The 18878-nt window shown below is 40.5% G+C and overlaps 1 protein-coding gene across 1 annotated transcript in view; it reads right to left on the bottom strand.

Annotated features, from left to right (window-relative positions):
* The window catches only part of GRIP1 (glutamate receptor interacting protein 1), a 613176-nt gene that overhangs the window by 38201 nt on the left and 556097 nt on the right, over positions 1-18878 (bottom strand). The window contains exons 15-17 of the mRNA XM_045553418.1: positions 12242-12311; positions 10452-10597; positions 537-681 (exon numbers count right to left, since the gene is read on the bottom strand). Coding sequence (XP_045409374.1) covers positions 537-681; positions 10452-10597; positions 12242-12311 — 361 coding nt within the window. The remainder of the gene's footprint in view (positions 1-536; positions 682-10451; positions 10598-12241; positions 12312-18878) is intronic.

The following is an 18878-nucleotide window of genomic DNA, read 5'->3' as shown; positions in this document are numbered from 1 at the left end:
GAGGGGCAGGGGAGTGTGCATCATTGCCAAAGGAACAAATGGACATTCCAAATTACAGGATATTATTAGGAAGGGTCACTACACTTTGCTTCCCTTAATATTAGAAGATGAAGCTGCCTGTATCATCCTCTTTGGAAAACACAGCAGCTAAGCACAGCACCTATCTGGTAGTAGAGGCTCAGTAAATGTTTGCTGAATTGAACCTGACAAGCCTTTTAACCTCCCTGAACTTTAGTTTCCTCCTCCCAAAATGGACACAATATAAATCCACCGCCAGTCAATTGTGGTCAGTTTATAGATCTCAGAGAGTAATATCAATGCTCAGCCCATGACATCTTTTACTGCCTATAAGATGCCCCTCAAAGTCAAGTCCAGGCTCTGCCTGAGAGTTCTCAAGCTCTAAAATCAATCCTTTGTGCGGATTTGAAAAAGCCAACAGATAACCAACCAGGCGAGGGGAGCATGTTTTTATGCAGCTGGGAGGAAGGAAGCCCATCTCAGACGTAGGTAATTATAGCAGTTCCTTCAAATTTTACCTTTCAGCTAATCCCCCTTTAGTGAGGCTTGAAATGATTATAGGATCAAACGGCTCTTCAGTTCCTGAAATTGTGATGCCAAGGGGCCCCCCGTAGCGCTTAAGCTCCACGGTGTAAATAATTGCTCCGGAACTTTCTTGCTCATCTGCAATAAATGCCAAGGAGTCATAATTGGTTTCTTCGGAAAAAGCAAAAATAATAAGACACATATATTCATATGTAAAGTGGAAAATTCAAAACATCATCATCAAATGCATCATGTCTGAGAAAATCATTATTTGGGGAAGTAGCATTTCCTTAATAGGAGCTTATATTCTGATTCAGGGATGAGTCATCGTCAGTGCCAGGAAAGGGGAACACTGCGTAATGACCTATGTTTGAAATCTGTGACTGATCCACCCAACTGTGTCCATGCCTAGCATAGTGCTTGCCTAGCATTTTGTCAGTCTGTGATAAATACCTGGGGAATAAACATATGGCTGAGGATGTAATATGGGAGAAGAGAGTCACACAGTAGCAAAAATGCTATTTCTGTTTTCAGGCTTTACTCACAAGCTAACTTGCAACATAGAAAAGTTGATTTTGCTAATGGTTGGAGCAAATGATGACATACACATGGTTAAGTGGAACTTAGTTTGCAGCAACACTGGGAAATCTAGAATCCCTTACATATCATTCCACTGACTGTCTTAAAATTTGAGTCCTATTGATGAATTCATGGATATTAAAAGGGAGTTTTGAATGATTCTCTGTCCTCTTTTAATAGAGTAAAAGTCATTGTAAGCTGTGTTTCAATAGCGATACCAGGCTACCACACTGTCATGACCTCATTTGGGCTATTTAACACCAGCATAAATACATTTGTGAATGTGGTCTGCCTAAAGCATTGGCCAGAAAGATGTCACGGGCCACCTTCAACATGGCAGGTGCTGTGACTGTGTCTGGGTTGCAAACAGGAAGTCTCAGAATTCAAAGGGTTATATTGGCTTCTGACATGCTTAAAGTTCTTGGGCATTTCTTATTTTATTCCTTGGGCCTGGGAGCTGTGAATGGTTAAGGAGCTGTTTCATTTCTGTACCTAAGGATACAATGAAATGGTCCAGTAGCTACTTTAACAAAATAGTCAGCTTTTACAGTTAGACTGTATCATAGCGAAGCATTAACATGGCCACGTTTTTGCAATGAACAGCTGTTCATTTATGATATGAAACCCTAAAATAAGGAGGAAAAGAAAAGCTTGAGTTCACAATTCAATTATCTGTGTGTGCAGTGAAGGATTATGGTGAACATAAAATGAAAGGTCTGTAAAGTAATGTGGGAAACAACGTGTCCTCTCTTGCCTGCGTTTGCTTCACTCCCGGCTGTAGATTGGGAGTTTTGGAAAGTAGCCATCACCTCCACTCCCTGAGTGCTCTACTCCTAATAAGCTCCATCTGCTGAGCATTAACAACCATCCACCACACACTGCAATGCTTAAATCAACATTTTGGTGTACAAAAACTTCAATATTAGACTCAAATTTATATTGGCAGCTGAGAATCTTCCCCATCAAGCCTAAAATAGCTCTGTTTGATGGTTCTTCCAGGCTGCTGCTTAAGGTGTAGCCACTGGGCTGGTGATGATCTGCTAAGGGCTCCCGAGAGGAGCCTCAGCATCCAGGGTAATCAAATAATAAAAAGTCTAAATTTTCCTATAGTATGACATTTTGTCACCCTTCAGAGCTGGCTTTAACCTAATGAATAGGTTATTATTGGATATATTACATGTACTTTGCAGCCTGTGCCACCAACCATATTCTGGATAAAAATCTGGATAAGTCATTCAATTAGTTACTCCTGGGTGCTCTGGTGGCCATTCAGTGGGGTCTGTGTGTCACAGGGAAGACCTTGACCTTGCATGCTCTCCACACAGGGCAGGCTGAGCACAAGCTTGTCAGTGGGCACCAAGGATTTTGGATTTGGGCATCAGCTCTTTATGGGATTTGAAGGAAATGACAGTTGTCCAGCACCTGGAGACCCAGGAACCAGTGGAAAGTTTCAGTTGAAACTTTATTCCAGATGAAAACAAACACTGGTCCACGGGAAGGTGAGTGTGGGTGCAGCCCCACTTGCTGGGCAAACGGGTTGACCTGGTTCTAGTTAACTCATTCCTTAGGCAACCCAGAGTGAGCACTCTGTTATTTTTAGATGATTCATCCTTGCATCATAAAGGTGACAAAATAGCCAGAGATGAAGCAAGTAGGTTTAGGATAGTCGGTTTCTGGTCACTTTATTTGGGGATATTTTTCATTTGGCATGTGAAGCCTCACTATAACTGCTAGGCAATTGTTAGGGACTCGATGAGTTTAGACAGTAATGGAGATGCAAATCAAGAAAATGACAGCATCTTAACTAGGAAGGACACATTCCCATGACCACACTGGGGTAGAAACAGGACAAGGTGATGCTGTATTTGGATTATGACAAAAATGAACGCTAATTTCTGATTTCTTCAACAAATAAATTGCTAGAAATAAAAAAGAGAGACCGGGCGCAGTGGCTTATGCCTATAATCCTAGCACTCTGGGAAGCTGAGGCGGGAGGATTGCTTTGAGCTCAGGAGTTTGAGACCACCCTGGGCAACATAGTGAGACTCTGTCTCTACAAAAACCAACCAAACAAAAATTAGCCAGGCATGGTGGTGTGCGCCTGTAGACCCAGCTACTTGGGAGGCTGAGGCAAGAAGACCCTTTTAGCCCTGGAGTTAGAGGCTGCAGTGAGCAATGATCATGCCACTGCACTCCAGCCTGGGCAACAGAGTGAAAGCCTGTCTCAAAAAAAAAAAAAAATGCTATCCATCTATCTGTACATATATATAAAAATCAGGGAAATGTGAACATTGAGTGAACATTTAATGATATTAAGAACTATTGCTAGTATTTTAGGGTGATGATGTTATTTAGTTATGTGTTTTAAAAAGAGTATCTTTCGGATACATTAGTAATATTAAATATTTACAAGATGAAATGATACGATGCCTGGAATTTCTTCAAAATCATCCGGTGTTGACTGAGGTGGAAAAACTAGACTGCGAGTATAGATGAAGCAAGATAGGCTGTAAGTCAATGACTATTGACACTGGCTAATGCACGATGATTCATTATGCTCTTTTTCTCTACTTTTGTATACATTTGAAATTTCATAATAAGTTTTTTTTTGAGACAGAGTCTCACTCTGTTGCCCGGGCTAGAGTGCCGTGGTGTCAGCCTCGCTCACAGCAACCTCAAACTCCTGGGCTCAAGCAATCCTCCTGCCTCAGCCTCCTGAGTAGCTGGGACTACAGGCATGTGCCACCATGCCCAGCTAATTTTTTCTATATATTTTTAGCTCTCCAGCTAATTTCTTTCTATTTTTAGTAGAGACGGGGTCTCACTCTTTCTCAGGCTGGTCTCGAACTCCTGACCTCGAGCGATCCACCCACCTCAGCCTCCCAGAGTGCTGGGATTACAGGCATGAGCCACCATGCCCAGCCCATAATAAGTTTTTAAAAAAGAAAATAATATTCTACTAGAAAACCCTACGTGGCTGCCTTGAGGAAACAGACATTTAATTAGCCTGGCTTCCTTCTTTTCCTAGACGACGGTGGGGGCGGCTGCTTGCACGTGGTCTCATCCAGACCATATGGCCCGTCTGCCCACACGGCAAGGTGCCCGGAGCCTCCCACGTCCGCTGCTCTCCAGGACGCCCCCATCTTGGCTCTGCCCAGATTTTCAGGGCAACGGCTTCCTCCTAAATGGTCTTCCTGCTGGGAACCCAGCCTTTGCCCGTCCTCCCCACATCTACTTCCACCAGTGCTGCCAACACATAATTCCTTCTTCTTTCTTCCCTGAATACTTCAAAAACACAATTCTGAATATGTTACTCTCTTACTTGATGCTTTTCATCGGTTCCCCAATTCCTTAAGAATCAAAGAGAACCCCCTTGCAAGAACTGAGCTGGAGCCTGTCTCTCCAGAGGGTCACACCCTCCTCCCCATCCCAATCCAATCTCCTCAATTCTCTCTTCATGGAACCATTGCAGTTCCTTAAAAAGCACTTTTCTAACATCTTTAACCCTTGCATCTGTTACTCCCTGTGCACAAACAACTTTCTTCCATTTGTTCCCCTGGAGAATTTCTACTTTTACTTCAGAGCTTGACTCAGTTGTTTCATTGTTCAAGGAGCCTTCCTGGCTCCTCGGCTCAGGCTAGAGGCCTTTCCCATGAGACCCACAGCTCCTGGGAATTCTTCTAGTGTTTCTAAACCTTTTATTTTCATTTTTTGCTACCTGCCAAGGAGAAAAGGTAAGTTAATTTAAAATTCTCCCTAATGAGAGAAATTAAATAGTAAGGAATAAGATCCAATCAGGAAGGGTTGAGATTTGGAGGGCCAAAAGCTGTTGTGATGTAATATCTATTTGCTCCCCAAGAAGCAATTTTTGCCCCCCTTGAGAATGTGTGTTCTAGCATATACTCTTCACTCTGTATTTTAACACATTAACTGCCATGAGAGTTGTATTTAACTCACTCTAGTTTTGCCCCTGGGGCTGCGTGAAGCATATATAAAATCTTACTTGTTGATGTTCTTATTGTTAAAATTGATAATTTAATTCCAAAAACTTGGATTAAATGAATAGAAGTCAATAAATTTTGTTTTTCTATTTATGTTTACCTTTAAATTACACTCAAAGTTTTTATTCTATTTTTATAATAAAACATTGTGGCCCCAAGGAAAAGTCTCTGTTTTTTGTGTGTGGCAGTCAATGTGTTAAGGATTTCTTTTCTTTTCTTTTCTTTATTTTTTTTTGAGACAGAGTCTCCCTCTGTTGCCCAGGCTAGAGTGCCATGGCATCAGCCTAGCTCACAGCAACCTCAAACTCCTGGGCTTAAGCGATCCTTCTGCCTCAGCCTCCCGAGTAGCTGGGACTACAGGCATGCACCATGATGCCCAGCTAATTTTTTCTATATATATTTTTAGTTGTCCAGCTAATTTCTTTCTGTTTTTAGTAGAGATGGGTCTCGCTCTTGCTCAGGCTGATCTCAAACTCCTGAGCTCAAATGATCCACCTGGCTCGGCCTCCCAGAGTGCTAGGATTACAGGCGTGAGCCACCGCGCCTGACCAGGATTTCCTTACTTGTCTCCTTTATTAGAATGGGATCACCTTGAAAACAGAGATTTTTATCTTCATATCTCCATAGCCTAGAACTATGTCTGGCACCAGGGAGAACTCAGTAAATGCTTCAACAAATGACCTAAAGGATGAATGAATGTTAGCATGTAGTTCTTGGATCTCAGGAAGAGATCGCTAAGAGAGCTTTGGGGGTCACCCTCCCTGCTTCACCAAGGTCTAGTTTCCTTCTCCAAGATGGGTGCTGCAAACCCAATCTTGCTCATTCAAAGTGGGAGAATTTGACCTGGGCTGCCATTGATGGGAACGGCAAACCTCGATCTTCCTCCCCCCACCGTTCCAAGAATGTCGAGTCGGCTTCAGGCTGAACTTCCAATTCCATCTGCCTTCTCGGGCTTTAACCCAGCTGGCACCTGCCAGGCCTTGCAGCTTAGGAGGAGGGTTATAACGGCCGTTTAGAAGGGGATGCTCGGACCATTTTGGAGGTGGGAGCTCTCCAGGATACGCTCTCCTTGAGGCAAGGCTTGGAAAGGAGCAACTAGAGTTTTGAACGAGAAGGGAAACTTTCCGAGAAGGAAAAATGCAGAATCACCAGTAAGTTTCAAAGTAAGCCCAAACAGATGTTAATGATATTATAAGCAGCTTTTATATCACAGCAGAAGGTTTACAACTACTAGTGAAAGACAGGAAAGGGGGCCAGCCTACTTGTTTGTTCTGCTCAGCTCTAGTTAAGAAAATTAATGGGACCACGGAACAGATGCAAAATTGCTGCATTACTTATCTGCAATGTTATTTTCAGGCTTCTTGAGTATTGCCTGTTTAACAAAATGAACGCTGTCTGGCTGGAATCCATAATGGCAGCTGCTTCTGCAGCCAAACAGGAGGCTAGGTTTTGGGAGAGAGGCTTTGGAAGGCATACATGTGCAGGTCAATCAAAGTTCACCTCAACTAAAAGTGATGGAATTAATTTTGGAGTATGGCTAAATTTCTTGGACAGGCCTGACAAAATAAACCATTTAGAACAATGCTCTACAACTTCCTTATCGTTGGTGTGGTCATTTTACCTGTAGTCATGTCAAAATTATATACTCAGAGAGTCCTAAGTAGGTACGGAGTGTTTAAGGGTAGAATTCAAATTTCTCTATGTAAGTGATAATTTATAAGTCTCAAAACTAGTTCCTTTTTTAGGTGACAGTGTTTCTCAAAGTATACAGTTCTATGAGTAGCAGTTTTGGCATCATCTGGGAACTTGCTAGAAATGCAAATTCTCAATTTTGCAAGAATTCCCCCCAAGACCCAACTCTGGGGGAGGGGCCCAGTCATCTGTGCTTTACGAAGTCCTCTGGGTAATTCCGATGCACGTTCAAGTTTGAGAGCCATCACCCTGAGAGATCAAGCATGGAAAAAGGGAAGAGGACTCTTTTTCCTATCATAGGTTCTTCTTGCAGCCAGCGTCTTGCCAACATACCCTCTTCTACTTCTTCTAGCATAACCAGGGTCATTCTTGGGTGCTTATAATGGGGCATCTCTGCTACTCCAATCTAGGATTTAGGGGAAAAAGCTACTACAAATTACTTAGCCTGGCTTAACACTGGTGAACTGGGGAAAAAAATATGAAAGCCCAAATCTTTGAAGGACAGATTTAATAGGTAATAAGCTATATAAAGGTAATTTGCTTCTGATGGGACAAGCTGCAGCCTGGAAATGTTTTTCTACACAGATTAGAGCCTGTGAAGGTAAAGTACTGAATTTATGATTTCTAAAAACATCCTATGTATTAGAGTGAGATGTTCTAAATCAAGAGAGAAATCATCAACAGCTGTGTATTTGATTGACACAAAGGTGGTAATACAAGCCAGATATGGTGGCTCATGCCTGTAATCCTAGCACTCTGGGAGGCTAGGATGATTGCTTGAGCTCAGGAGTTCAAGACCAGCCTGAATGAGGGCAAGACCCCATCTCTACAAAAAATAGAAAAATTAGGTGGGCGTGGTGGTATGCACCTGTAGTCCCAGCAACTTGGGAGGCCGAGGTAGGAGGATTGCTTGAGTCCAGGAATTTGAGGTTGCTGTGAGCTATGATGATGCCACTGCACTCTAGCCTCTAGCCAGGGAGACAGAGTGAGACTTTGTCTCAAACAAACAAGCATTTCTAATAATAGGGTTTTCTCTCCCTTGTTTTGCTCTGAATTAGGAAAAATTTCAATTACTCAAATTATATTTACAATATCATGAGGGAAGAGGATACTAGGATCACAAAGATTCTTCCAAATCAGCGATCAGATGATAACTTTGAAATAGTGATCTTTTATAAAAACATATCTGAATGAGTATATATTTTGGTATACCAATTTGAGAAAATCCGGTTTGGGTAAATTTGTCTCTCACACCAATATTTATAATTTTATTTTGGGTATATGTGTGTTTTTCAGTGGAATGATTTAGTATTTTAAAAATTAAACCTTTTAAAAATTAAAAAATATTGAATAAACATGACAATTACCATAATATTATACGTAGGGATTACAGGGGAAAAATAAAAAGGGGGAAAAATGAGCCAAGGAAATCAGCAACCAAAAATAAGATCTAGCTCTCCAAGTGCACAGTTGTTTCTGAAACTCCTGCCAATGTGTCTGCATAGCCTGGCTTTGAAATTGGACACATTGCCAACCACGCACACCATACATATTCATCTCTGGCTTGGCTTTTTCACTTTGCAAGGAAGGTAGCTGAGATCTGCTGAGCTGGGCACTGGGCAAATCATGCAAAACAGGTTTCTCCACAGGGCTTTGCCTCTTCACTAGGACAGAGCCTGGGCTGATGCTGGAGGCTTTATCTCTTTTTTGAAACAAATCCCAAAAAGAAAGTGCAATTGAAGCAGGGTTGTAAGGAGAGAAATGCAAATGTTGGCATAGAAAATCAGTTGCTTAAGAAATCAACAAACCTATGCACATTTTTAAACATTGGTTATAAAATATATTTGGGTACAATCATCATTATCAATTTCACTCAATGTAACTTGATTTTTTTCTTTAATATTGAATAGGAATCATGAGTTCATGGCCTGACATGACCATGAACTCTAGATCTAGATGATTTAAGGGAGATTCCAGAACATTGACAATAATTCATTATTGGTTGGGATAAAATTACACATAGTAGCTCTCTCAACCAATCTCCACTTAACCAATTTACTGGATTAATTGTGGCTCTCCATGCTCCATCATGAAATATATAGACCAGTGCAATGGAATGTTCCAGAGTCATAGATTTCTTTCTCTAGTCCCTCTGTGCATTTCTGCTCCTGCTACTGCTTGAGTTGTAAACTTAAATATTTACAGTCAATTATATTTATTCCCAAACCTGTTTATGCCAGTTGTACTTGTTATTGTAACTATGTAATTTAATTAATCTTACATAACTGATGAAGTATGAGTATAGATGTTCTATGAAAACAAAATCAAATGCTTTGGAAAGATTCAATAATGGGTAATTGGTGAAAATCTACTGTTAATCACATAAAAGAAAAACTCTAAAACACCGGAGAAAATAAAAATCTAGGTGGAGTAAGCACTTACATTGATTTAAATTCTCACTGCATTAAAAACAAAACCAAACCAAAACAAAACTGGAAATCATAAACTGTATATTATGGCATGGTTTAGGCAAACAAGCAAAAAGACTTGTAATTATAAGCATCATAATTGTATTCATAGGAAAGACCTTGACTTTGCCCACAAGATTGGCAAAATTTTACATTAAATGTTTATGATATGGGTATATATCACTTTCTATAATTCCCCACACTAGCTGACTCTTTCAAGTGATGGGCTTTTAAAAATTAGCTCTAGGTTCTAATCATAATCAGATAAAAGAGCGCCTCCTGCAGGGCTACTCAGAGTGTGCTCCTTGGACTGCAGCAGCAGCATCTGCAAGCTTGTTAGACAAGCAGAGTCTCAGTCCTCCCTGAGGTAGTGCCAGGATCTGTGTTTTAACAAGCTCTTCAGGTGATCCTGTGGCCTGCCAAAGTTTGAGAAGCACTGTTTCACTGTATTCACACATGCCTGGATGCCTTCAAAATCGATACAACAACCCTTTTAGAAAGCAAGAGCTGTCTTAATGCAAGACTCAACAAGAATCATAAAAATTTCCTTTTTATTCTGACTCAGCCATCCCACTTTTAAGAATATTTTCTAAGGAAATAACTCAAAAGAGAAAAAAAGTTGAATAAATATATCTATGCATAAAGATATATGTGATAGTTAACTATTTACAATAATAAAACCATTGGAAGCAATCTAACTATCTAAGCAGAGAAGCATGATAAATAAATCACAGGCAGTAAATAAAAATGATAGATATTAAGGGTTTGTAAAATGATAAAATGTTTATAATATTAAGTTAAATAAAAATGCAACATTTGCCATGGTTGTAATTATGTAATATAAATACCAACAAGGACTAGAAAATGACTCATTCCATCACATTAGGGTGGTATTGGGTGATGATTTAGTTTTCATTTTTAAAAATTATTTTAATGTAATTATAAGCATGTTTCTATAATGAAAATATCTTAATTACATCATTTAAAAGCACCATTATTTAAAATTCGTACTACACTCTCAATGCACAATTTAAAGACCCTTTAACTACCTAACACACTGCTGCAATGTCACTAGCCAGCTGTTGTATGTAAAACATCAAGATCTAATATCTTTGGTGACAGATGGGCAGTTAGAAAAATCAGTCTTAATTAAGGATGCTATCAATACCTGAATTATCTTCATCTTTGCGAATTTTGAGCTTCACCAGGTCTTCACATTGCTGCAGGATCTGAACTGCATCTTCCATGGAACAGTTGTCCAGCCGGATGTTATCTATTGCAAGTAGTTTATCCCCAAGTTCCAGGGTTCCAGTTCTGTTAGTAAACGTATAGCAACACAAGACCAATGAGGAGCACTTAACTAGGCCATTTAAAGAGGCACTGAGCATAATGTAGCATTATGGTAGTCTTCAGAGGAAAAGAGGTTCTACAACTGTTTTTAAATTGTACTTTATTAACAACCCTCCCCCTGCTTTTCCAGTTTTATTTGGGATGGCTGCTGTGACATTAAATTGCAGAGTATTAGACACATTTTTTCTTCTGCTTCTTTCAATTAAACCAGAACATGCATATAAGCTTCACTCAGGGAACCTAAGCATCCTAGGAAGGCAGGCATTGGGCTGGGGTCTGTAGAGACCCGCTGTCCTGATGCTTCTCCATATTGTTGCACCACTTTTGGTCCTTGGCAGTCCAGATACTAGCAGAGGGCTGAGGAGCGAAGGAAAGCAAGGTGGGATGGAGTTAGTGGAGGCCTGAGACTTGGAGTCTCTGCCATTCCCACCTGCACTTGGAAATTCACTATGGCTGGAGTAGGGAGAAAAGATATAGATGAATCCCCTGCTACTTACTTGGAAAGTCGCCATTGCGAATCTCATACTGGCTGTGGACCAGTGCAGGTCTGTTGAAACTTTTTAAGGTCCATAATGAAATTTAAAGAAAATGAGAATGTAGTATGTATATGCATGTGTATGTGCATATATAGAAATACACACGTATATGTGAGAACTGTCCTTTACTCATTAGTTCTGTGACAGAGGGCTGTTTTCCAGCATCTATTCTCCCTTCCCCTGTTTTGAGTCAACCCCTAAAAATGTCACCCAGACTCTCTTGGCACCCCCTTCCTACCCGCTGCCCATGGCTAGAAAATGATAATGACTAGAAAACTTCTGGGATGGCTCCCCACAGCCCAGGCTTGCGTGTCTACCTCCCAACTGTTATATGACAGGCAAACTTCTGTCTTGTTTGATCCGCTGTATTTAGACGTCTCTTTGTCACAGCAGCTGAGCCCATGCCTATATACCTAAACTCATACAATACCCTTCCTACTTTTTGAGTATTAAAATATGTCTTTAATAAAATGATTGTGATAATAGATGAAAATTTTTTTAAAAGTACTTAATTGGAAAATAAAAAGAAAGTTAACAGTCTTATATCAGTACCCTCAATCATTTAAAAAGATTTTATCTATGAAATAAAAAGTTTGAGACTCTCCAATTTTGATGATATATGGGCCAAATAGGTGACATGAACATTACTTGAGGCTTAAGGATCTTGCTTTCCCAGAAAGGACATTCTGGCACCTAGCAAAACTCTTCTACAAGCTTTTCTCTCCAAGTGGAGGATCTCTCATAATTTGGGCTACTTTCAGTTTTGTAGCTGGAAAATGAAGGATGGAAGATGATCAGTAAAGGAGAGCCTTTGCTGGACTCCTGAAAGACTCTAAAAAATGTTTTCGGCTGAGTGTTGTCTGCACTGGGTGCAGAAATAAATTGATATGAGGGGAGTGATCTATGTAGCCATGGCCACTAGGGATGTCAAATATGATCAGTTAATAGTGGCTGCCTGGAAAATATTGAGAATACAGTGATCCATCAGCAAGGTCTGCCTTGGGTATGGAAGGGGTCAATTGCTTCAATTAAGAGATACCTTGGAATGAATCAGAAAGTCCATTTTCCTTACCTGTGTGCCACGCTCCCTTTCTTGATGTCTGAAATGACAAGGGGGTCCCCTGGTTTTCTACTGGATGGTGCTGTAATAATGAAGATAGAATAACCACATCTTTATATTTATGATTTACCCAGTACTATATTTCCCCTGTTTTATAATAGCTGTTAATGCAAGTAGAGTTTGTATGCAAAGCAAAGATGATCAGTAAATGAATTAGAAAATATGTACATTATGTCTACAAAAATATGTTTGTGTTAAAATATTTATAAACTTAAGAACTAGGCTGGACACGGTGGCTCACTCCTGTAATCCTAGCACTTCGGAAGGCTGAGGCAGGAGGATCCTTTGAGGCCAGGAGTTTAAAACCAGCCTGGGCAATAGTGAGATCCTACCTTTACAAAAAATAAATAAATTAGCTGGGCCTGGAAGTACTGGTGTGTCTGTAGTCCCACCTACTTGGGAGGCTGAGGCAGGAGGATCATTTGAGCCCAGGAGCTGGAGGCTGTAGTGAGCTATGATAATGCCACTGCACTCCAGCCTGAGAGACAGAGCGAGACCCTGTCTCAAACAAAACAAAACAAACAGGCAAGCAAACAAACAAAAAACTAAAGGAAAGTCATTTTAAATTTGCAACTAGAGAGCAACTGGAGAACCGTCCATCAGGTTTAAATCTCTTTTATTTTATTTGTTTATTTTTTAGTGCATTTATAATTAATTTTATTAAAAGCAAATACAAAGATTTATATCTTTTTTTATTTCAAAATATTATGGGGGTACAAATGCTGATTAAAATAGATTTAAAGGCTGCAAACTAGTGCAACCTTTAAATCTATTTTAATCAGTGGTTCTCAAGAGAGGGCCTGAACGGTGAGTGCCCCAGTAGGAGAATATTAAAACCAACTGGTGACTCCCCTTAGTGCTCCTGATGTGTGGTCCTTTCTCCCATCCCTTCCTTCACTCCTTTCCAGTGAGGAGACGGAAATGTACCATATTACTCAAGAGTACTGGGTGGGAAAGTGGATGAGAACCACTGATTTAAAGTTCTTTCCCGCCCCCCCCCCCCCAGAAGGAAATCTTTTGCTCGATGGACTATAAATCTTTAAATTCTGCTCATAAATTGATACTTAGAAAGCTTTGACATATTTGGGAATGTGACTCTTCTATTGATTGCAGTAAATATTTTGTTGCTAGTTAAGTAAGTTTTTATATATACTGATATTCTAAACATGTACATGTAATTTTTAGTGAGTTTACAGATCAAACTGTTATTCTGCACAGTGGTCAGTTTTGGGCTTAATAAATTTTCTTAGGAATATTTCTATTTGATGAGAACAAAACCCAATTAAAAATGAGCCTACATATTATTGACCCTGGAAATGAATTATAGTCCATATTAATATAAAAATCATCTTGACTTAGAAAGTTTACATTTAATTTAGGAGTTTGCTTCTTAAAATTGACCCTACCAACATTAGTAAAAACCAATTTGCCTCTGAGGAGAGATGTTTTGCCAACCTGAAGCCTGCAGTGATTTCCTTTTAGAGATCATTAAAAAGCCCCTAACGTAAGATTTTACTATAAACAGTCTCATCACCTCATAATAATCATAGAGCCATATCATATCCCATAATCCCATCTGAATCTCAGGAAAATGTTTATACACATGAACAGATGGCTTAATATCTTAACACAACATTTAAAGAAAAAGCAAACATGTACACCAATACCTTACTCACTGTCTGAATTAGCCTGTAGTAAATGTTAATGGGACCTCATTCAATCATTATTCTTAGCTTCTAGCAAAGAATGCAAAACATTCTATTCACTCCAATTAATTCATAATTTAAACCTTCATTCAATGATTTGATATAATTCCTCTAGAGACATATGAACATCTAGCATTTTTAGTCACGTCATATTTCAAAACTGCAAATTGTTCTGGGCACAGGGCACAAAAATAAAAACTTGGTTATGACCAGCAAGTATAGCTTTCCTAGCATCTGCCAATGAATTTACACAATATTTTGCCAAGCTGTAGTAACCATAACATAGCACTCAATGTTTCCTTTGGCTTTTTAAAACATCCATGTCCCACTGAAATGGTCTGTGAAACCAAACAATAAATAGAGGCAACAAAATACATCAAACCCATCGCTGTCATCTCTGCAACAGAGGAAAACAGCGCTTGGACCTCTTGGATTAACCCACACAGCCTGCAGAGAAGCTTGAGACTTCTTATGGTCTACAGGCACATATGGTGGCCATTTTCATGTTTTCTAGATTCTTCTCTTTCTCCTTTAACTGAGTCCCTGTCTGAGACTTGAGGCCTTCATCAGGGTGGATGCTCTTTGGGGTGATGAAGTTGAACCCAGAAGTGCACCCAAATCTGTATGAGCTCCTGTCTCTGTCACTACCATGCATGTTAAATGTGGTACTACAGACACACCACTACTCCCAGGCCCAGCTAAATTGTTTACTCTCCCACTTGGAGGCGATTCAGCTTGGCTACCTTGCTGGAGCTTATTGGGGGAAAAAGGCTGGTGGTCTCAATACTCAGTGTGCAAACTTTCACCTAATCTCTGTTTTTGGAGCAGTACTGCAGCATTCAGCTGTGTTCTTCCAGTCCAGGGAACTCTTCATTGCCTGCTTTCCAGAGAATATAACTCCAGCCTTCCGCTGGGGTAGGGGAGGGGTACTTGGCTGTGCTGAGTTGGGGAAGGCACCTAAGGACGAATTCATTCTAAACAGGCTTTCAACCAATCCTTCTGTCTTAGCTTTTCCATCAGTCTTACTTCCAGCAGTTCCTGGTTCCACCCATCCTGAGCCTCCTGGGAGTACAGGGTATAAATCAGATTGTCAACTTCTCCTCTGCTTCTTCAGTTAAATTTGTCTTTCTTCATCTTCTTTGCCAAATCTGATTGTTGTCTATTTTCCTTTTCTTTTTTTCCCTTATGGGCTTTTGCCCTTTGAAAAATCTTATACTGCCATTTAAAGTGGGGTATAGGGTGGGAGAAGGGGTAAACAGCATGTGTTCAAGCTACCATTTTTTGACCCCAGAAGTTTTCAAACCACTGGTCATCCCTATCAGAAACTGGTTCTTAGGCCATGTGAGGTGGCTCATGCCTGTAATCCTAGCACTCTGGGAGGCTGAGGCGGGAGGATCTCTCCAGGTCAGAAGTTCGAGACCAGCCTGAGCAAGAGCAAGACTCCTTGTCTCTACTAAAAAACAGAAAGAAATTATCTGAACAACTAAAAACATTTATAGAAAAAATTAATCAGGCATGGTGGTGCATGCTTGTAGTCCAAGCTATTTGGGAGGCTGAGACAGGAGGATTGCTTGAGCCCAGGAGTTTGAGGTTGCTGTGAGCTAGGCTGATGCCACAGCACTCTAGCCTGGGCAACAGAGTAAGACTCTGTCTCAAAAAAAAAAAAAAAAGAAAGAAAGAAAGAAAGAAATTTGTTCTTATCAAGAACAAATAGTTGTCCAAGGAGGCAGAAAATGACAGCTTCTGTCCTTTGTTTACATAACTTTGTATTTGAAGAGAAGTGAACTATTCTGAGTTTTGAGGCTAATTAAATGGCAATCAACAAATTATTCTAAGAACATTTTGTAACATCCAGCCATTCATGGAACTTACTCTCCTAAGTCAAGACACTCTGCTTCAAGAGTGTCTGATGAAGTATCCAAACTACATTGGAGAAACACATACACACACACACTCTCTCTCTCATTCAGTTTTATTTTAATTGCAACCATGTGTAATACATAGTATGTGGCAAGTAAAACAAGCTATTTGATTTTAAATGGAGCAGTGAGTAGAGTTTTTATTGCAAAGTTGGCAAAAAATGTGAACCATTCTCTTCTAAATACGCTTAAGACTTAGGGGGAAAATGACAAATTTGTTGTGCTTGTCACAAAGGCTGCTTCATGATTTTATAAAAAAAAATCAGGCAAGCCTTTGCTCCTGCAGACAATTCAGTCACAACTAAAAAGGCAAGCCCACAGATTAACTGCACTCACAAAATGCTGCCTTTTGCTTTTCTGATATAAGATCTGGGGAGGTTCATCAATCAGATGGTGACAGGGATGAGTGGTGTAGTGACAGCAAAGCCAGCGTCAGAGAGAATGGGTTTGGATCCCACGTTTGCCTTTTATTAGTTCTGGATCTTTAAGTAGGTTTTATTAGTTCTGTATCTATAGTAGGTTACCCAGCTGAGCTCTACTTTCCTTTCTGTAGAATGGGGATAGATGTCACAGGGTGACTTCAAGAATTAAATAAGAAAGTACATAAAATTGCTTAGTGCCATGCCTGGTCCAAGGTAGATGCAAACCCCTGTAATAAAACCTCAAGAGAAAACCCCTGTAGTCAAAGGACTTTACTGGTAACTGCTCATGACAGAGGCAGGCAGAGTTCTCTGACTTGAAAGGCAGGTGGGCTGTGCAGGAAGGTAGGAGCCCTGGCTTCTGATTGGCTGAGGTGTGGAGGCATCAGCGTGCGGCTTCAGTCCCAAACTGCATCCTTCTGCTAGGTTGTTCCTTTTTATTTGCTTTAATAAATCACTCTATATTACAGCAATAACATCAATAAAAGTAATGCCTGATGCTAATGTGCTGTGAACGTTTCATCGGGAACTTAGGAAAATTAGCCTGAAACTGCTCACCACGTCCAAAATCAGAGAGACTCATTTCTCAGTCAATTAGGCAGGAAGAGCGAGCCGGAAAGGCTCCGCTGGTGTGCGTCCAGAGACAGAGGGCTGTTTCTTAATGCTCAGATTTTCACAAGGTAGGGAAGACAGAAAGGGGACTTTGTAGAAAGATAATGAGAAAAGTCAATAAACCCTGGCAATGCCTCAGTGTCACTAACAGTACCTGTGTTCGAGAAGAGCTCTGGATTTCTCACTGCAGTGACATAATTGCAGTTGGCACTAGATCTCGTGGGCTAGAGCTATGCTTAAAATACTTCACAAGGCTCTATGTGTAAAGTAAATAATGATCATCATGGTAATCCCTAACATTTGTTAGTGTTTACCACGTGTTCTAGGCACTTTGCATATGCTAATTTACTTAACCCTGTCAACAATGCCATGAAAGAGGTAATAGGTACTCTTTTATAGATGAGGAAACTGGGAACAGAGAGGTCTAGGGAATCAATGCGTGGGGCAGTCTGGGCTCTGAATCCTTGCTCTTAGCCATTTTGCAAGTCAGTGCCTCTTCAGTCCATGCAATGGCCTTTGCACACACATCTATATTCACTATCTCCCTTCAAGGCTCATTTCCTGGAGTGCACAGTGCTTAGTAGAAATTGTTTGCAGATAAAGACTTCTTGTTCATTCACTCCACAAATACAGATATTAAATGAGAACCCTGTATGTGCCAGGAACTGTGCTAGGCCTCACAAGGTTACTATCTCATAACAATGAAATGGATTCTGGCCCTTATTTTAAAAAACAAATTCTGCTTTTTCAACTGGCAAAATATGACTATTTTCTACGAGGAGACACAAACTTGGCATGGCGATGATTAGCTGTGTAAATGGAGCGGTAGCTCTGGAAGGGCTGAGAAGCATGTTTGACAACTTAGGGATCATTTCTCCACCCAGGCACAGTAACACATTCAGCTTCTGTGAACAGCGTTTGCTCATGGCTGGCTAAGATTCAAGCCAAACTTGTGGGGGTTTTTAGGTTGTTGTCATTACTGCTATTAAAATTAGTTTTAGAAATAATGCTTAGCACATATGAAACACTCTCATAAAGCAAAATTTTAAATGAGTCTTCGTGCGAATAAAACAAATATTTCGTAGTTGTGGGTACATGACTATATCTCAAACAAATTAGCATATAAATATGTACTTTCTAAAAAGAAATACATCACAGGATTATTATTATTATTATTATTTTTTGAGACAGAGTGTCGCTTTGTTGCCTGGGCTAGAGTGAGTGCTGTGGCGTCAGCCTAGCTCACAGCAACCTCAAACTCCTGGGTTTAAGCGATCCTCCTGCCTCAGCCTCCCGAGTAGCTGGGACTACAGGCATGCGCCACCATGCCCGGCTAATTTTTTCTACATACATATTTTAGTTGACCAGATAATTTCTTTCTATTTTTAGTAGAGACGGGGTCTCGCTCTTGCTGAGGCTGGTCTTGAATTCCTGACCTCGAGCGATCCACCCGCCTCGGCCTCCCAGAGTGCTAGGATTACAGGCGTGAGCCACCGCGCCCGGCCGAGGATTATTTTTTAAATGGATGCCCTCCAGAATAAATTGTACTTTTATTTGCATCAATTTTTAAGAACAAATCTGTTGTATAAAACAACCAAAAAAAGAAAATTGCTCTAATTGAATTTTTTTTTTTTTGAGACAGAGTCTCGTTCTGTTGCCTGGGCTAGAGTGCCATGGCATCAGCCTAGCTCACGACAACCTCAAACTCCTGGGCTCAAGCAATCCTCCTGCCTCAGCCCCCCGAGTAGCTGGGACTACAGGTATGGACCACCATGCCTGGCTAATTTTTTCTATATAGTTTTAGTCGTCCAGCTAATTTCTTTCTATTTTTAGTAGAGATGGGGTCTTGCTCTTGCTCAGGCTGTTCTTAAACCCCTGACCTCAAGCGATCCCCCTGCCTTGGCCTCCCAGAGTGCTAACATTACAGGTGTGA

This window comes from Lemur catta, chromosome 6 (genome assembly GCF_020740605.2).
Source record: "Lemur catta isolate mLemCat1 chromosome 6, mLemCat1.pri, whole genome shotgun sequence".
Lineage (NCBI taxonomy): Eukaryota > Metazoa > Chordata > Mammalia > Primates > Lemuridae > Lemur > Lemur catta.
Note: the sequence above shows the minus strand (reverse complement) of the source record. Positions and strands in the feature narration are given on the sequence as shown.